This window comes from Chelon labrosus, assembly GCF_963514085.1.
Source record: "Chelon labrosus genome assembly, chromosome: 1".
NCBI lineage: Eukaryota > Metazoa > Chordata > Actinopteri > Mugiliformes > Mugilidae > Chelon > Chelon labrosus.
Genome location: NC_140337.1, coordinates 344865 through 363109, shown reverse-complemented (window position 1 = coordinate 363109; position 18245 = coordinate 344865). Strand labels below are relative to the sequence as shown.

Sequence of the window (18245 nt, the reverse complement as noted above, 5' to 3'; positions counted from 1 at the left end):
CACACACACAAAGACTAAACTAAAAACAGGAAATATGTGGAATAATAAGCTTTTAAATGCAGCGAGAAAAAATTCACATGCTCCTGACATGTTTTCATGACACTAATTATTTATACGTTTAGGCTAATAACACGCTGTCTAGTGAAGTTTCTGCGTGAGTTGGACGCCAGTGGGTAACACAAGAGTGCTCACTTCACACACATGCATGCTCTTGTCATGTTTTTAATTGATTTCAGCAATAATTATTTTAGTAATAACACACTGACATGCTCTCGTCTGTGCATCGTGGTGTTTTTAAAAATGGCCGACGACTCCTTCCTGTTTTTATTAATCACATGTTGTCTGCAGGAGAGCACATACGCACAAACACATATCACCTGTCAACCCCCCCCCCGCCCTCTCTTTACCCTCTCTCAACTCCTCCTCTTTGCTCTTTCATCTCTTCTGACCACCACCACCACCTCCTCCTCCTCCTCCTCCTCCTATTCTTCCTTCTCTCTTTCATGCTGCAGTGTGAGGACGCCACTCACTAGATACTGTAAATCTGTCGCTTCTCTTTTTTTCCTAACACACACACACCTCTGACAAGCTGTCACAATAAATAGAGAGATAAGACCAGGTGGAGGAGGAAAGGAGGGAGGAGAGGAGAGGAAGAGAGGGAGTGGTAAATTACAAGAAGATTGAATAAGAGGAAGGGACAGGATGGACAGATGAAGCAAAATATGAGACAGTAAAGAAAGCAGGAGAAAACACAAGAAAGGAAATAAGGAAGGAAATATGAAAGTCTGAGAAAAAGGAAGAAAGGACGAAGGAGAGAGAGGAGTGGGGGAGAAATAAGGAAAGGAGGAAAAGAGTGAGAAAAGGATGAGGACTGAGAGGAGGGCGAAAAAGGTGAGAGAGAAGAAAGATACAGGAGCATCAGGTAAGAGCAAAGGAGAAACGGATAAATGAATGAAAAGATTTGAGAAGAGAAGATAGGAGGAAGAAGAGGCATGGAAAACACGTGAGCTAGCAGTGGAGAAGAAATGAAGAAAGTAGAAGAGTGAGAAAGGGGTGGGACTGAAAAAATAAGAAAGAAAAAGATCAGGGGAAAACAAAGAAGACAAGAAAGGAGAGGTAAGCAGCAAGTAAGAAAAAGAAGGGAAAAAAAGGGAAGTAGAGAAGTAGGGAAAGAAGGAGGAGAGGAGTGGAAGAAAGGAAAAAGTATGACAGATTAAAAGATCTAAGAGAATGGAAGAAAGAGGAATGAGGGAGAGCACTGGGGAACAGAGGAGTTAATAAAGTTTGATGACTGGAGAGGGTGGAAAATGGAGAAGAGAAAAAGAAAGAAAGGATGAAGAGAAAAGCCCCACAAGGGTGTGTGCTCAGCCCGCTGCTCTTCACCCTGCTAACCCACGATGGTGTTCCAACTTACGGCACCAACCACATCAAGTTTGCAGATGACACAACTGTGGTGGGCCTCATCACCAACAACGATGAAGCCAACTACAGAAGAGAGGTGAGCCTACTGGTGCAATGGTGTAAAGACAACAATCTCATCCTCAATGTGGAGAAAAGATTGTTGTCGACTTCAGGAGAGGTCACCCCCAGCATCCCCCGCTGACCGTCGAAGGTGCTGCTGTAGAGAGGGTGAGCAGCACCAAGTTCCTGGGGGTGCACATCTCGGAAGACCTTACCTGGACTAACATCACTAGCCAAGAAGGCTCAAAAACGCCTCTATTTTCTCTGGAAACTACGAAGACCACAAGTCCCACCGTCCATCATGTGTTCTTTCTACCGGGGCGCCATTGAGAGTGTCCTCACTGGCTGCATCACTGTGTAGTATGCCTCCTGCCAAAAGACCCTGCGACGCATAGCGAACACAGCCAGCAGGATCATCGGTGCCCCTCTGCCCTCCCTTAAAGACATTTTCCACACCCGCCTCACTCGCAGAGCCATCAGCATTGCCAGTGACCCTTCCTACCCCTTACATCCCCTCTTCAGTCTCCTGCCACCGAGGAAAAGGTACCGGAGCCTCCGGGCCCACTCCACCAGACTGTTGAACAGCTTCGTCCACCAGGCTGTCGGGGTGCTGAACTCTGCCCCCCCGGACTATAACCCACCCGTCACACAGGGATTCTACCTCACCTGCCTTAGTGACTTAAAAAGACTCAAGGACTCTAACCTGAGAGTTATCAGCACCTTACTACACCTTAGCACATTTACTGGGAAAATCCAAGCTGTAACCATACATTGCACTGTTGTACATAGAAATTTCTATTTATTCACTATATTTATTTATATCCAGGATGTTTACTTTGTAACTGTTTCACTGCCAACTTCATTCACATTTCGTCTATTTAGGTTTTTTTATTCTTATGTGTAAGAGAGAGAGAAATGTTAGATTTTTCTGTATGTTGTGAACGTATTGAGAAACTGACAATAAAGAAATCTTGAATCTTGAAAAGAAAGAAGAAAGTAAGGGGAAATAGTATAGGAGGAGGAGGATGAACAGGTGAGAAAAAAGAGGAGGAAAGAAATAGGAGGGATGGGGAAGAAAGCAGGGAAAGGGAAAGGAAATAGGGAAGAAAGAGATGAGGATAGGAGATAGAAGTGAAGAAAAGAAAAGGGGAAGGTGAGGAGTGATGAGAGCGTGGTGAAGGAGAAATGAGAAAAGGATGTTGAGGCGGAATAGAAGAAAAAAGGGGGAGCAGTAGGTAAGAACAAAAATAAAAAATGGGCTGAAGTGTGTGAAAGAAAGTGTGGAGAGGAAGAAAAAAGGGAGGGTGAAGAAATGGAAAGAACAGCTAAAAAACGAGGGAAGTCCAGAGAAAAGGAAGAAGACAATTAGGTGAAAACAGAAGAGGATGAAGGAAGTGAAGGAGCAACAAAAGAGAGGTGTAAACAAAAAAGGGGAGGAGGCGGTGAAAGGAGGAGTGGTGACAGGACAGAGGGAAGAGGAGGAGGGGGGATTATCTGGTGAACAAGAAGGGAAACTGTTGTGACACTCTCTAATGTGATTTCTAAACCAATCTGCTAAGTGTACCTAAGAGACGTTGTGTGTTCACGGGCATCAAATAATCTTGTTGCAGACAACAACCTCCTCTGCCTCCCCAATCTCTCACTTCCCATCCCTCTGTCTCTCTCTCTCAGAACTTTGGTAAAAGAGTTCAAAAAAATAAAAAAAATGTTCAGATCTTCAGGCCATTTGATCACAATGGCCTGAAGATCTGAACATTTTTTGTTCATTGGTAATAATAACTAAACAATATCTTTTAGTGAGAGAGAGACTTTACAACTTGATCCAAAACATGTATCATCTCCCTAAGTCAAGATGGACACACAACAAACAGCTAGTTTGTGGTTCTGGCCCAGCTGTAGGTAGGGATTCTCAAGTGCAAGACGCATTTTATTGTAACAACTGAACACAGGCACTAAAGCTGGACACTTAGTGGAGTATTACCTCATTCAGAGAAACAAAAAAACAACTACTATAATATAAACAACTATTATAAATGAAATCCTGAAAAGTAAAAAGCACAGTAAGTGATAGCTTTTTAAAATATTCTGTCAAATTTACGGGATAAATTAAAGGATTATCGTATCCTAACTAACTTAATAATCAATGATTATAAAATAGAAATGGCAAATGAAATTATGGAATATGAGTACACTGTGACTGATGTGATCATGTTGATGTATTAACTAATGACATAATTTAGCTGAAAGTCTGCCTCACAGCTGCACAGATTTTAACTGTAATGAACGGTTCAGTTGTTTGGCTGACAAAAAAAAAAAAAAGTAAACAGACAAACTATCTCCCAAAACAAGTCTGCAACCACAAAAGCATAATATTTTCATATAAATAGATATTTTAGCTTTAGCTGGCTTAGCATGGACACAGCTTCTCTCTCTCTCTCTCTCTCTTTGGAACCTTTCTACCACTGTCTCTCGCCTCTCACTTTAGGAGCGTCCTCTGTGAAAAGCTGGACAGTGAAATAGGCCTTTGTGAAACATTATCTATTTCCCAACACACACACGTTGACCTACCTCTCCCCTCCTGCTTTTCAATCCACACACACACAGGGAGAGGATCAGCTCTTTCTGTCCATGGTGACAGAGGGTCATATTTCTTCCTTTGATTCTTTCTCCCCCCCCCCCCTCTCTCCCTCTCTCTCTCCCTCCCTGCTGCTCCTGCAGAACCTATAAAACTGTCCCCATATTGCCGGCTGCAGCTCAGTAGGTGGAGCAGGTTGTCCACGAACCAGAGGGTTAGCAGTTTGATCCCCGGAATGTGCCACATGCTGAAGTGTCTTTGAGCAAGACACTTTGCTCCCAGTGCGTGGCACTGGTGTTTGAATGTGTGTGTGCTTGTGTGAGCGAATGGGTAGATGCATCTGTGACTGTAAAGCACTTTGAGTACCAATAAGTAGAAAAGCGCTATAAAAAAGCACAGCCATTTAAATTTAGACTATTTATTTATTTTATCCAATTGTCCTGCACTAAATTGTGGCTTGACTAGACTGGAGAGACTGATATATTTCTTATGGTTTGGCGAAGCCCATAAAGAAGTTTTTTCTGCTTAGCTAAAAGTGTCTGCCCAAACTGCAAGGGCGAAAGGCATCAAACCTGGTAACTCGGTAGAAGTCCTAGCATTTTATTTTGCCAAGGTGTCAATACACAGCCTACAGCTAGGCGGCGCTATACTAAGCCAATTCACGTTTTGGCTTATATCTCGAGAACCGTGTGCCCTAGAAACAAAATTCGTTCTCCCTCTGATTCCTTACATAGCCCTGCTTCTAATGGACTAGGCTACGCCCATTTCCGTCTGCCATTTTGAAAAAATTGCACCTCAAAGCAAAATCAACTCCTCCTAGCCCATTCATCCAATTCTCACTAAACTTGGCATGTATCATCTAACAGAACTTCAGCAGGGTTATTGATTACAAAGTTAATGGCTAATTATTTTTTACAGCGTGGCACAGTATAACCCCAAAGCTAATATTTTGTGAAGTATATACCCAAACTTAATAAAACTTAATATCATTGATAATAATATGATTCTGTGCAAGCACCCCAACTTTTGTGACCCTTGGCCTCTAGGGGGCGCTACAAAAGCAACATTTCAATATCTCAAAAACTGCAACTTCATGAAATTTGGCATACACAATCTAACATATTTTGTAGACGCAAATCAAGTTACGTGACATTACGTCTACAGGGAGCACTACACGTGACACAAAAGCATTTAATATGACTTTAAGGCCTATAACTTTTGAAGTATTCACCCAATCCTTATGAAACTTTATAACCAATATGCTTGCGTATGTGCTTGCGCCAAGTTTTGTAGGGCTGTAGGTGGCGATACAGTGACTCCATGTTTATATCTCACAAACCACCACAGTAAACTGCTTAAAATTTGACAATAATCTGTGGATGACTCCTTACAAGCCCACCAAGTTCTGTGCAATACGGTCTATAGGGGGCGCTACAGGTGACACTTGACAACCTGTCAGGTCTTTTCCCACCTGCTTTAGCCTGTGATTCCCTGGAGTGGCAGGCTGAGGCAATGGCATCTGTGGAAGTCTGCATACAAGCCCACCAAATTTCGTTGCTTCCGACCCACCTGACTCTCATTCACTTGTCAACCACAGGATTCCTCCGCAGACACCTCCTTTCAGGCCGTGTCCGACAAGCTTTGTTTTTAGTATATTTACTACAAAGGATTTTTATTTTTATTTTTTTTGCGTCAGCACAACACAGTATAGTTCAACACTACAAACTACAGCCTCCACAGTAAAACCACAGATGAATCAACAGGTCAATCAGTTATTTGTTTACCTATGTTAATCCACATTGACACTTGTTTAGCCTTCAGTTATTGTATAAAATCATTACAAGAAGTTCTTCTTCCTCCTTTCTTTTGATTGCCAGGTGGCAAACGAGTGTGCAGATGCATTATTGCCCCCTTCCAGTGATGGGCAAAATTAAAATGAACAGCATTACTAACAGCGTAATTTTTTTCAGTAACGAGTAATCTAACTAATTGCTATTTCCTCCGTTACAATGCCGTTACCGTTACCGACACCCACAAGAGCTGCAAATGTGTTTTTTTTCCCTCTGGGTGGGGTGGGGTAGCCACATAAGTGATGACTGACTAAAGTAGGGTAAGATTTCATGGTAAGCCAATCAGCAGCAGGGCAGTGTTCAGTTGGGCGGGTGTTGTTTACACACAAACACGCGCATAGCAGTATCACACAAGTGATCAGAGATAGACTGCAGCAATGGGGAGTTCGGAGCCTTCAGAGGCAGTTGCCATTTTCAAGGTGGAATTATAGGCACTACTTTAACCTCATTGAGGTAAAAGGCAAGAACGAACACGTGAAGTGTACATTACGCTAAAAAAAATCTAATTCTTAGACATATTTAAACGTATTTTTTTGTAAAAAGTAAAGCAATAGTTACTTTCCCTGGTAACTAGTTACTTTTATAGTGGAGTAAATCAGTTACTAACTCAGTTACTTTTTTGGGAGAAGTAACTAATAACTACGTAGGTGTGAGTGTGAATGATTTTCTGTCTCTCTGTGTTAGCCCCGCGATAGACTGGTGACCTGTCCAGGGTGTACCCCCGCCTCTTGCCCGATGACAGCTGGGATAGGCTCCAGCAGACCCTGCGACGCTTAACAGGAACAAGCGGTTACAGAAGATGAATGAATGGATGAACTAATAACTATAACTAATTACTATTTAAAAGTAATGTGCCCAACACTGCCCCCTTCTGGACTGGAGTGTGGATCAATATTTTAACATTAATTTGTTTGCCGTAATCACAGAACCTTCTTGCTGTGAGGCATCAGTACTAACCACCACACCACTGTGTCGCCCAATAGTTTTACAGTGGAGTTGAATCACCCGAGTTAATGATTCGAATCTTCTTAATGAATCAGGAATCACGAGCCCGAAGTCTTCATTAAACTGGATTCTATGAGCCCTCTCGCTGGCTGGCTGACACAGATATTCAGACATTCGATGCTCAGTCGATGATCGGCCAGTCTAAATGATATCTTGTAGCCTGTTCGAGTTTGAGATTAGAGAAGGCTATATCTGTGATGAGTGAGCTGGTAAGGTTGGCTTGTTTTTCTTTTTCGTCTTCTTTGTTTTCTTCTTTATGTCTTTTATCTTCCGCTTCCCCGTTCCATCCTTCATCTCTTTTTTTGTTCTTCCGTTTCCTCTTTTTCTTCTTTGACTTCTTGATCATTGCTAATCATTTTCTTCTTCTCGGTCTTCTCTGGCAATCATAATATCTGTTTATTAGTCGTTTGGGCAACATATTCGCCACTTTGCAAGTCGTAAACTTTCCTTTAATTCACAAGTAGACATAGTAGAAGGATAACTTGCTCTCATTTCGTTTAGTTGGCTCAGTTTTATGGGAACATGTTTTTATATATTTGAATAAAGTTTTTAGACATTATATGGAACCTGCAAATAAATACACTGCCAGGTCAAAAAAAAAAAAAGTTGCCACAAAAAAAAGGTCTGGACTCGTCAGACAACATGACCTTCTTCCATTGCTCCAGAGTCCAATCTTTATTTTCCCTTTTTTTTTCCAGTTAGCCTGATTAGTGGTATTCTTAAGGCCACACAGCTGTTCAGTCCCAATCCCTTGAGAGCGTGGAAATGTTCTTACTTTCACTATTAAACATAGCCCGGAGTTCTACTGTTATTTTTCTTCGATTTGATTTCACCAAATGTTTAAGTGACTGCCGATCACAATCAATCAAGATTTTTTTCCGACCACATTTCTTCCTCAAAGGTGAGGGTTCCCCACTATCCTTCCTGTTTTTAATAATGCATTGGATAGTTCTTAACGCAATTTTAGTAGTTCTGTAATCTCCTTAGATGTTTTCTCTGCTTGATGCATGCCAATGATTTGACCCTTCACAAACTGACATGGTTGTTTAAGAAATGAAAAGCTACTCACTGCACCAGTTGAGGTTAAATAACTCGTTGCCAGCTGAAAGATAATTGCCCATGCAGTAATTATCCAATAGGAGGCTCGTACCTATTTGCTTAGTTAAATGTTTTGTTGATGTGCTTGTTTTAAATAATTTGTAAAAAAAAAATCATGATTCTACCCAAAAACAAGGAAATTTTTATCAAAGCGCGGGCCGCTTCCTGCTTCCTCGGCACCTCCTCGTGTTTGACGAAGGGAATCGATAATGAGTGACAGGCAGTGTTATTCTGGGCTCTCCTTATCGCGACAGGCTGTTAGAGCCCACACACCAACACACATGCCACCGATGGAGGTCGTGTTGTCTGCTGCACAGGAGGAGAAAAGTCGTTTTGGTTTGCTGAGGCGTCGCCGCACACTCAGCGTGACCTCCTTTCATCAATTTGTTGTTTTCCATTCTCTTGCATGGGGCATTAAGTTCCTTTAATGGAGCACAGTGGTTTGTAAAAACACACACACTCGAGTGCGGCTACTTGTTTTGTCACATGGCGGAGGCATTTGTGTCTAGAAAGCACAAACAGAGCTATCAGTTGTCACAGTGGGTCGGGTTCATCCCTCGGCCCAGTGTGTCTCGCTGGTATTCGTGTGTTTTGTTTCTGTTGCTGTGTGTGTCTGGTTTCAGGTCAGCTTTGTACTGCTGGTTAATTGATAAAGGTTAAAGCGTTGGCCGGTGGGCAGCTGAGGTCATCTCGCTGCAGCATGTTAACAGCCAGCCAGCGACCGATCAGATGTTTCATTTGCGGGATTGATACACGGCCCGTGCCTTTATTGTTATTTCAAGTTTGCTTTTTAAATCCAAAAACAAAAACTGTAAAAACTACTGTTATGTGGTTTTGATTTTTAAATCCAAAAGCAAAACAAGAAAATGCAAAAAAAAATATTCTGTAGTCATTAAGTCTAAAATTAAATCTGAATATCTCGTGTCCGTGCTCTGTTTAGAGCAACTGAAGTTTTTCATAGAGAGCTACAACATCATTGACTGCTGTAAACAACTTCTTCTTAACCGTCGTCGTCTTCTTCACCTACAATAACATCTGATTTTATATGAATCAAATAACGATTGTTTTCTCCTTTAGTTCTCTTTTTGTTTTCTTTTTTCATAGATTAAAGGATGAAAGGTAAATGCAGTTGTTTAGCATATTTTGTTTTTGTTTTTTAAATTAAAACAAAGAAACAAAGAAAACATTTGTTTTTGTTTTTTAGAGTCCAAAACAAAAAAGTACATGGACCCTCCATGACAAGTTCACAGTTGATACATCCGGTCGTTTAAAAGGAAATGTGCACAAATCATCCATTACCTACTTGTGTTGATATTCATGCATTTTTTCCCACTATCTCTAAGTAGAAGAGCACAGCTACAAAGTGACGACTAATAAGACAACCCGGAAGATAAAAGTGACTTTAGGGAAACAAAGATGAAGAGGAAGAAGAAAAGACAAAAAGGAGATAAAAAAAGAAAATAGGAAACACAAAGAATCTCTGATAACAGTTTAGTTGTCAAGGATGATTCTGGGCAGAGAAGAAGAGATTTAATAGGGGGTTTGACTACAGTCTCATTTAATCTAAAACTTGTTTGATTATTTAGTCACTGTTTTGTGTGAGAAAATCACATGAACTTTAGAAAAACCTTTAGAAAGACTTTTAACCACACAACTTTTTTTTATAAATTGTGCACATTTAAGTTCTGATTCTTGAGCGTGATAGGCAAGTGATTACAAAGCATGTTCTAATCTGGATCTGAACATATGGTCTTATTTTAAGGTCTGCAGAGTTGATGTCATCTCTTTAAATGACTCAAATGTCATCTTCCAACACATTAAAGACACATTTGACACATTATTGTTTTGTTTTTTACCTCAATGAAAGAGCAGTTTAAACCGAAATAAGAAAACAGAAACACACACGGGTTACCAAAAAGAAAAACTATGCAGAAGCCTAATGGGAGTTATCTTTCCTTTTTTTGTTGAGCATTTTTTTTTTTCTTTTCCCAGGGCATAATGTCCAGAGAGGAGGGGAAGGAATTAAAGTGGGTAAGAGAGGCATTAGAAGAATGTCAATATGATTGGAGAGAGTAGAGTGTGCGTTCAGCAACAATAGATCTCCAGCCGTGTTGTTCCATGTGCATTCACATGATCCATTATTAGCCCTGACATGTGCCCGCCGAGTGTGGGAGAGGATGATCGAGATCAAGAGATGGAGGAGAAAGGGGAAAGAATAAAAGACAAAGAGACAGAAACACACGTCTGATTGTGTGTCCACGGAAAGGAGAAAGTCGGTGATGGCAACAGATTTCCTCGGAAAATGAGACTTCGTGCTATTAAACTCCTCTATGATTTGAAGTTATTTTTACTTTATTTTTATCTGAAAAATCAAAAAATAAGTTTGCTTTTCTTTGGCTTACTTTTAAAGCATCTTTATGAAGCTGACAGTATTTGTCACAAATCAAATTTATTTGTAAATAAAAATTTAGATTTCTTTACGACAAATTAAAAGTATTAGGTGGGTGCACACATAAAGTTCAAACTCCAAAATGGTAGAAACGCAAAGAAAAGTCACATATAACTGTCGATTCAAAAAGTTAAGGTAAAGGTGTGCATACTGTATGAGGCTTAAAAAATACACACTTTATAGTGTTCACACACAAAAGCTACATTTCTTCAACACACAACCTCAGAAATATAATGCAAAGTAAAACTGTCTGTTGAAATTTGTCAACCTCGAGGGTCAAAGTTACTCTAAAAATAAAGGAAAACACCCTATTTTGTTCAGCTGAAGTATAAAACCAGAGTCAGTAAAAGCTTTGGTAGAAACAAAATGTAAGAAAGAATGAAGAAAAAGTCACAGCTGAACACAAACGCGACCAACTGAGATTTCCTTACGACAAATCAAAAGTATATTTGCTTTCGTCTGTGCATTCAGTCATCTTTGAGAAACTAGGAACAGTTATTACAAACCAAAATTAATACTTGAAATTAAATACGTGAATTAATACGTGAAAATATCTTAATTTAATTATTATTTATTTTCAAAATCCAAAACGGTGGAGATCCAAATCGGACAAAAAAAATAAAAATAAATAAAAATTGAAGTGGCCAATTTGATTGTGGCTTGAGGCTATTGTGACTGTAGCTTTAGACACACACACACCATAAGAAGCATTAAAAGTACACACTTTATAGCGTTTGCACGCATTTCTGCAACACACTAAAACTGGGCTGCTGCTCTACACCAGCACACATCTCACACATTATCTTTCCCATGCCACACACACAGAAAGGCTCATCCAGTCTCACATTTACACTTACACAGACACGCATAAGTCGCGATACAAAGTAATGGATTGTATGTAAACTGGACAGGTTGACTGCTTTGCATTAGTTAATCAGCAGCACAACATACACATTTCCATGAAGCTTCAGAGTCGACAAAAACGCGTAATTTTCACTGAAGAATGTGTAAAAAGGGAAGAAGAACTTAGGAGACGTTTTGCTTCTAATGAATGCAAAAAAAAAAAAAAAAAAAACGTCCCCTAAAGCTCTGGGACAAGCACCGTCCTTTAAACCGAGATTTAGTTAACATCGCCCCAAGAAACGCTTGCGGTGGTGGAGATGAAGCTTTGGAAAAGGGTCTAAGTGTTCCACAAACAGTTGGAAGTCAAACTTTTTATGGCTGCAAACACACAAGGAAGAAGTTAGGAGACTGTTAAGAGTTGAGTTTGAGGTTGAGTCTTTATATAAAGTGGTTAACGTGTTCACCGACCTGGCGCTGGTGCAATCCTGGTACAGCGTCTCGAAGTCCTTTCTGGAGATGAGCTTACAGCGGTTCACGCCGGGCTGGATGGCGCCGAGCCCCCTCAGGATGCGCACCTGCTCCACGGTGCACACCACGGGTGTGATATCCAGCCTCTTCAGCTTGGTGTAGACGGTGTGCAGCCCTCCCACCAGGTGCTTCAGGAAGAGGTCGAACACCTGAGGGAGGCAGATCAGCTCCTGGCCGTCCACGCTGAAGCTGGCCACCTTCACGCCGTGCACCTCCACCAGCTTGCACTCGCTGCAGAGACCCGGGTTGGACGACGCCTGCGTCAAGCCGGGGGAGCCCGGCAGGGAGCTCAGAGAGCCGAGACCACCGTGTGGAGCCAGAGCGCCGCCACCGGCTCCGCCGTTGCCCAAGCCGGCCAGCGCGCCCCCGGGTCCCGGCATGAAAACGCTGAGCATGCTGCTGGTGAGCCGCGGAGACGGGGATAAGGAGTTGGAGTTAGCGTGCGCCGGGCTGGAGGTGCCGGTGGAGGCGGCGGATGTGTGGAGCGCGTCCGGGGCTGAGCGGTAAAGCGCGACAGGAGTCGGGGCGCCCAAGCCCGGTGAAAGGAGCGGAGGGGAACCGGGGAGCGACATGGAGGAGTTGGTGTAGAGTGGTGAAAACACACACTCTCTCTCTCAGACTTTTTCCTCTTCTCTCTTCTCCAGTTGGGAAACACGTGTGCGTCCGCGCGTCTTTTTCCTGGTTTTCCGTTCACCTTCTCCTCCTCTTCTTCCCGTTCTTCCTAATTTTCTTTCCCCTTTCCTTCCAACTCACTCCTCTCTGTCCGGATCTCAGCCTTGTTATCCGTGGATGGAAAACGGACTGTCCGGTCTGTGCGTAAAAGCGACTGGATCAGACTCCGGGTCAGCCCTCGTCCCAGCCCCGCCTCCTCTAGGAATGACTGACAGACCTTTAAACCAATCAGAGTCGACTCATAGTGGGACTAAAGATATGATTCGTTAGTCCAGTCTTTGTTACACCCCATTGATGTGTGTTTTTGAGTGTGTGTGTGTGGACGGTATCTCTCAGATCTCTCTCTTTGCTGTTTCACAAACTTTCTCACGAGTTTGCTACATGGTCAAAACGGGAAGTTTATATTTTTTCTTCATGATTCACCCCTCCCCCATCCTCTTAACAGGAGAGTGTGTTGTCCGCATGAGGGCGTCGATTTGCGGCTCACATGCGAGCTCTGGTGGCGGGATGGACGCTTCACGCACTGACCGTTGAACCGGTGAATGAAGTTCGGGTTTGAGAAAGAAAAATATGTCTGGACAAAAAGGGAGGCAGGAATGAAGGAAAGAAGGAAAAGCAGTGAGGAATGAGGGATATGCGAGAGAAAGAAAGACACAAGTGAAAGAATGAAAGAGATTAAACCAAGAAAAAGAAGAATGTGTGACTGGAAGAAAATGTAAGAAAAAGGCTGAATAATGAATCTCCATAACAAGAGCAACTGGACTCGTCTGATGTTTCTTCTTGAGGTATCTCACCTGAGTGACGTAACATCCTCAAGACACCTCAAACAAGTCCAGTTTCCCTTCTCTCTCTCGCATTTTTTGGATACACCACAAGCTGGATGACAGGGAACCTTCACAGTACGTACTGAAAAAAGTAAAGACGATGAGAACGAAAGAGTTTAAAAAACCACTGACCACTCAATATCACCACAGAAGAAAAAGAGATAGAGGATTAAGGAACAACAAAAGAATAAGAAAGGAGATTATGGTGCACCATCAAAGAGAATTACAAGAGTGTGTTGTATGCGTTTCAGCAGTGAAATGGGATTGAATGGTTTGGATTACAGATGGATGGGGTTTTATAATCCCACGTAATCCCATTACACTGAGGAACCCCGACTGAAGTAAAAAGACAAGACTGAAAGAGAAAGGGGAGACTTTAAATGTGAACTTGACATTTGACACAGAGTTGTCCTTCGGGTTCCTTCTGCTCGCTTTGGATTTTAGGCCAAAATAATTTCAGACTGGACAAAACAAAATAGGAAGCTTTGAACAAAGATGGTTTTTGATTGATTTGTTCACCTGCAAGATTTTAGCATTTTATTGCAATTTTTTTCTTTAATACGTAGACAAAAGAGTACGGCCAGGACAAATGGTATGGAAAAAGTTTTAAATTCGCAGACCAGTTTGATTATTTAATCGCTATTTCCAATCTGGACTCTAAGACTGAACACAACAGGGATTTCTTTGTGTAAAAAAAATATATATATATATATATATTGTTAGATTTTCAGTCTTTTTTTTTTTTTGGCAGCCATGATTTGTTTACCTGCAAGCTTTTAGCATCTTTAATTCAGTTAAATTCAGAGTTACACGAGCCAACTACATAGAAGAAGATTCTGTGGACGACTGTGTTTGTTGTTGTTTTTTTATCTCTAACAGTCTAATCAGATAAGTAGTAAATCTTCACATGACCATTCTGAGAAGAACATGAAGAACACCTTTCCAGGTTAATTTTGGTTTATATTTTGCATTTTTCTGCTCACTTATTTTTCAGTCTTCACTTAACATATTTTAAACTGCACAAACAGTGTCTTCATTTTGTTATGTAAACAAAGTGTAGAGTTGTCAGGAATCTAGAATAGTCTTTATGTTGTTTTATGTGCATTGTAGCACTTTGAGGTCATTGCTTTGATGTAAAGTGCGTTATAAATAAAATTTATTATTATTATTATTATTATTAGAATACATAAAAAGGGAAACAGGCGACTGTAAAAAAAAAAATAAAAATAAAAATAAATAATTAATCCCAACTGGTTTTGTGCTGTTTTTCATTGAAATTATCCCTTTCACTGAAGTTTCTTTTGGCTTTTGTCTTTGCCACATGAAGAAACATTTATGCAACTAAATCCTGCTCAGAGATTAACACTTCAGAAGATTAATCAAAAAGACGTAGACTAAATCATGCTGCTTTATCAACACAGGTTCAGGTTTTGGATCTAGTTCTAGAACTGACATGTTTCTCCCCTGTTGCATCACCACTAACTCCCAACAATATGATCATCTGAAATGAATACACTGTAGATCAACTGATCAGGATAATTCAGGAGAGACCAGTTTTGTACGATGGTTTGTAGTTCTTCCAAGCTTCCTAATAGTTCTTCCGGAGTCATTTCCTCTCAGGTGTAGAGCTTATGTAGCAGCTGGTCATTGGCTGTAGTCTTTGCGGTGTGTTCAAGTGCAACCATTTGGGTTTTGTTGCCGGTAGTTGTTTGTTGCTTTCTTGCTTTATGTGACATACCTTCAGAGCCACGTAGTCAGTGTGGGAGGAGGTAGCAATGGATGGATGGATTGACCGCTGCTGTTTATTTCCTGTTTCAGATTGATATTCATTACTTTTAACTATGACTGTTTCACAAACATCACCACATGTTCATTAATGTAACTATGAAGGTCTTCAGTTACTCAAATGCAGATCTTTGCTTAAACCTAACCGAACAGAGAAGAAGTAACACTGCTATGGGTCACATTAAGACAAGTGACAATAAATAAAATGTATTATGTTCAATAGGCACAGAAGGTTCTTCTCATCGAGGATGAATAAACTATAGACCAACTTATCAGCATGATAAAGGAGAGGCCAGCTCTGTTTGTAGCTGTTGACTGTACTATGACTGTGTGTGAGCTGGAGAAGAGTCAGAGAGAGAGAGAGAGAGAGAGAGAGACATTGTGTGCATGAGCTTTAGATATGACAGTTTAAATAATGAATAGAAGACAAAAGTTGCAGAATGGATTTCAGGTGCAAACACGTAGCTGTTATTTTTCTCTATTTAATGCAAAATCACAGCAACTTGGAGATTTTTAAACGTAAAACTATGCAGTAACCGACAAAGGGTACATTGATCTCACATATCATATCCAAAGTTTCTATTTATAAAATCCAAACATGAAATAACATGTCTACATAATTGCTAACTACAGAGATATTTGGCACCAGTATATGTACACTACCGGTCAAAAGTTTTAGAACACCCTAATTTTTCCAGTTATTTTTCCTGATTTTCCAAGTCCAAAGAATAACTTGAAATGGTACAAAGGTAAGTACTGAACAGCCAGAGGTTAAAAAAAAAGGTTTGGTTACCCAAAACTGAAAAATAATGTACATTTCAGAATTATACAAAAAGGCCTCTTTCAGGGAACACGAAGTGGGTTAACCATTTAAAGCTGTTCTGCAGCAATGGAAGTTGAATCAGCCTTGAAAGCTGGTGCTACTAATTCCTAAAGGTGTTCCAACTTTTCTTGATTACTTATAACTCCCTCTGTCTGCATAAAAGCAGTGTTGGAACACACTGTGGTATGAGCATCAGGTGAACAGTATTATACTGCAGAAAGTAGTGTGTTGCTACAAAAATGGCGAGAAAAAGGCAATTAACAATGGAAGAGAGACAGACCATCATAACACTTAAAAATGTAGGTTTTCCTAAAGGAAAATTGCAAAGAAAGAAAGTTTTCTTCACCATCAAAGGCACTCAGAAACTGGGGGAAACCCAAAGCCACAACTGAATCAGAGGACAAGTTTCTGAGAGTTAACAGCTTGCGTGATGGGCGGCTCACAGGACAACAGCTTCAAGCACAGCTTAATAGTGGTCGTAGTAAGCAAGTCTCAGTTTCAACTGTGAAGAGAAGACTTTGAGCTGCAGGTTTGACAGGATGAGTTGCAGCAAGAAAGTCATGCTAAGATGTCAGAATAAGACAAAGAGGCTTGTCTGGGCCATGAAACACCGCCATTGGACTACTGAAGACTGGAAGAAGGTATTATGGACTGATGAATCAAAATTTCAAATCTTCGATTCATCACGCAGGATCTTTGTACGCCATCAAGTAGGCGAGAGGATGGTTCCACAGTGTGTGACATCAACTGTCAAACATGGAGGAGGAAGTGTGATGGTCTGGGGCTGTTTTGCTGGACCCAGGGTCGGTGACTTGTACAGAGTGAGAGGCACCCTGAACAGAAACGGCTACCACAGCATTCTGCAGCGCCATGCAATACCCTCTGGTATGCGCCTAGATGGTCAGAGGTTCATCCTACAACAAGATAATGACCCAAAACACAAGTCCAAGCTATGCCACAACTACCTCAGGAACAATAACAAGATAGTAAGCTTGAAAACATGGAGTGGCCAGCACAGTATTCAGACTTCAACCCCTTTCGAGCTGGTTTGGGATGAACTGGACAGAAGAGTGAAAGCCAAGCAACCTACAAGTGCCACACATTTATGGGAATTTCTGCAACACACTTGGGAAGAACTTTCTGAAGAATATTGGATTTCTATTGTAGAAAGAATGCCACGAGTGTGTTCAGCTGTTATATCTGCCAAAGGTGGCTACTTTGATGAGTCAAAAGTTTAGAATACATTTTGGTCTATAAATTGATTCCATGATTTCTTTTTCAACTCAGATTGCTTATTTGTTCTATGCTTTCATTTCAGAGTGCAATGAGACACTAAACTGAATAATTTTCAGTAAAAAACTGGAAAAAGTGTGGTGTTCTATAACTTTTGACCGGTAGTGTATGTTCGATAAATAACAAGAGAGTCAACAAAAGGCGTACCTGACATTTATCAATCCTTGACAGTCATCTGAAGATGTAAGAATAAATAAGAGAAAGGACAAATGTGAGCTTGAAAGAGGATGAAACGTCCAAAAAGGTGGGAGAATGAAAAGACAAAGTAAGAGCTGGAGATAATAGAGAAGTAAAGGGAAAGCATCAGAGGGACACAAAGGCATTAATTTGTCTCATAGGACTAATAATGATCAAAGTGAAGGTGGACTCAGAGAAAGACAGAGAGAGATGAGCTCTTAGTGGAGGTGAATATCTCTCAGTGGGGATATAATGACTGAGATGAACTTGGAGTTGGACTTTGGATTTGGAGAGTGAGAAAGAAAGGAAGACAAGACTGAAAAAGAAAGTATGTCAGAAGGGGACGAAGAATTTAAGAGAATAAAGGAGATGACAAGAGAAGAGGCAAGGATAAAAGTGGAAAAACTTGTCTGTAAAATGTTCTTTGTCCCCTGAGAGACAGAAGACGAGTCTGATGTTTGCCAAAAGAACATTTTTGTCTCTTTTCAGCCATGTTTTGTGTTTTCTCCATGGAGTAAAGACACAAATACCACCACGTTTTTCCACAATTAAATCCTGTGAATGAAAGATTCATTAATCAATGATTACAACAACAATCCAGAGATCTGTCCTTGCTCAGACAAAAACAAATGTTTGTTTCTGTGGATTTCTTCTCTGAATTGGTAAATATATATTATATTGGTTATGACTAGATGTTAGTGAAAATTAAAGTTGACAGAAATCAATAATTACCGACTGAATTTCTACAACATTAGGTTCCATATACAAAAAAAATACACTAATAAGGAATAAATGAATGCAATCTTTTCATTCATTCATTCATTCATTCATCTTCTGTAACATCTTCTGTTAAGGGTCGCGG

The 18245-nt window shown here is 40.8% G+C and overlaps 1 protein-coding gene across 1 annotated transcript in view; it reads right to left on the bottom strand.

Moving 5' to 3' along the window:
- Positions 1 to 12921, bottom strand: part of LOC311488288 (dachshund homolog 2-like) — a 139984-nt gene extending 127063 nt beyond the window's left edge. Inside the window, exon 1 of the mRNA XM_084544910.1 lies at positions 11750 to 12921. Within this exon, the coding sequence (XP_084401036.1) occupies positions 11750 to 12381 (632 nt within the window). The 5' untranslated portion in view covers positions 12382 to 12921. The remainder of the gene's footprint in view (positions 1 to 11749) is intronic.
- Between the last annotated feature and the right edge of the window lie 5324 nt (positions 12922 to 18245).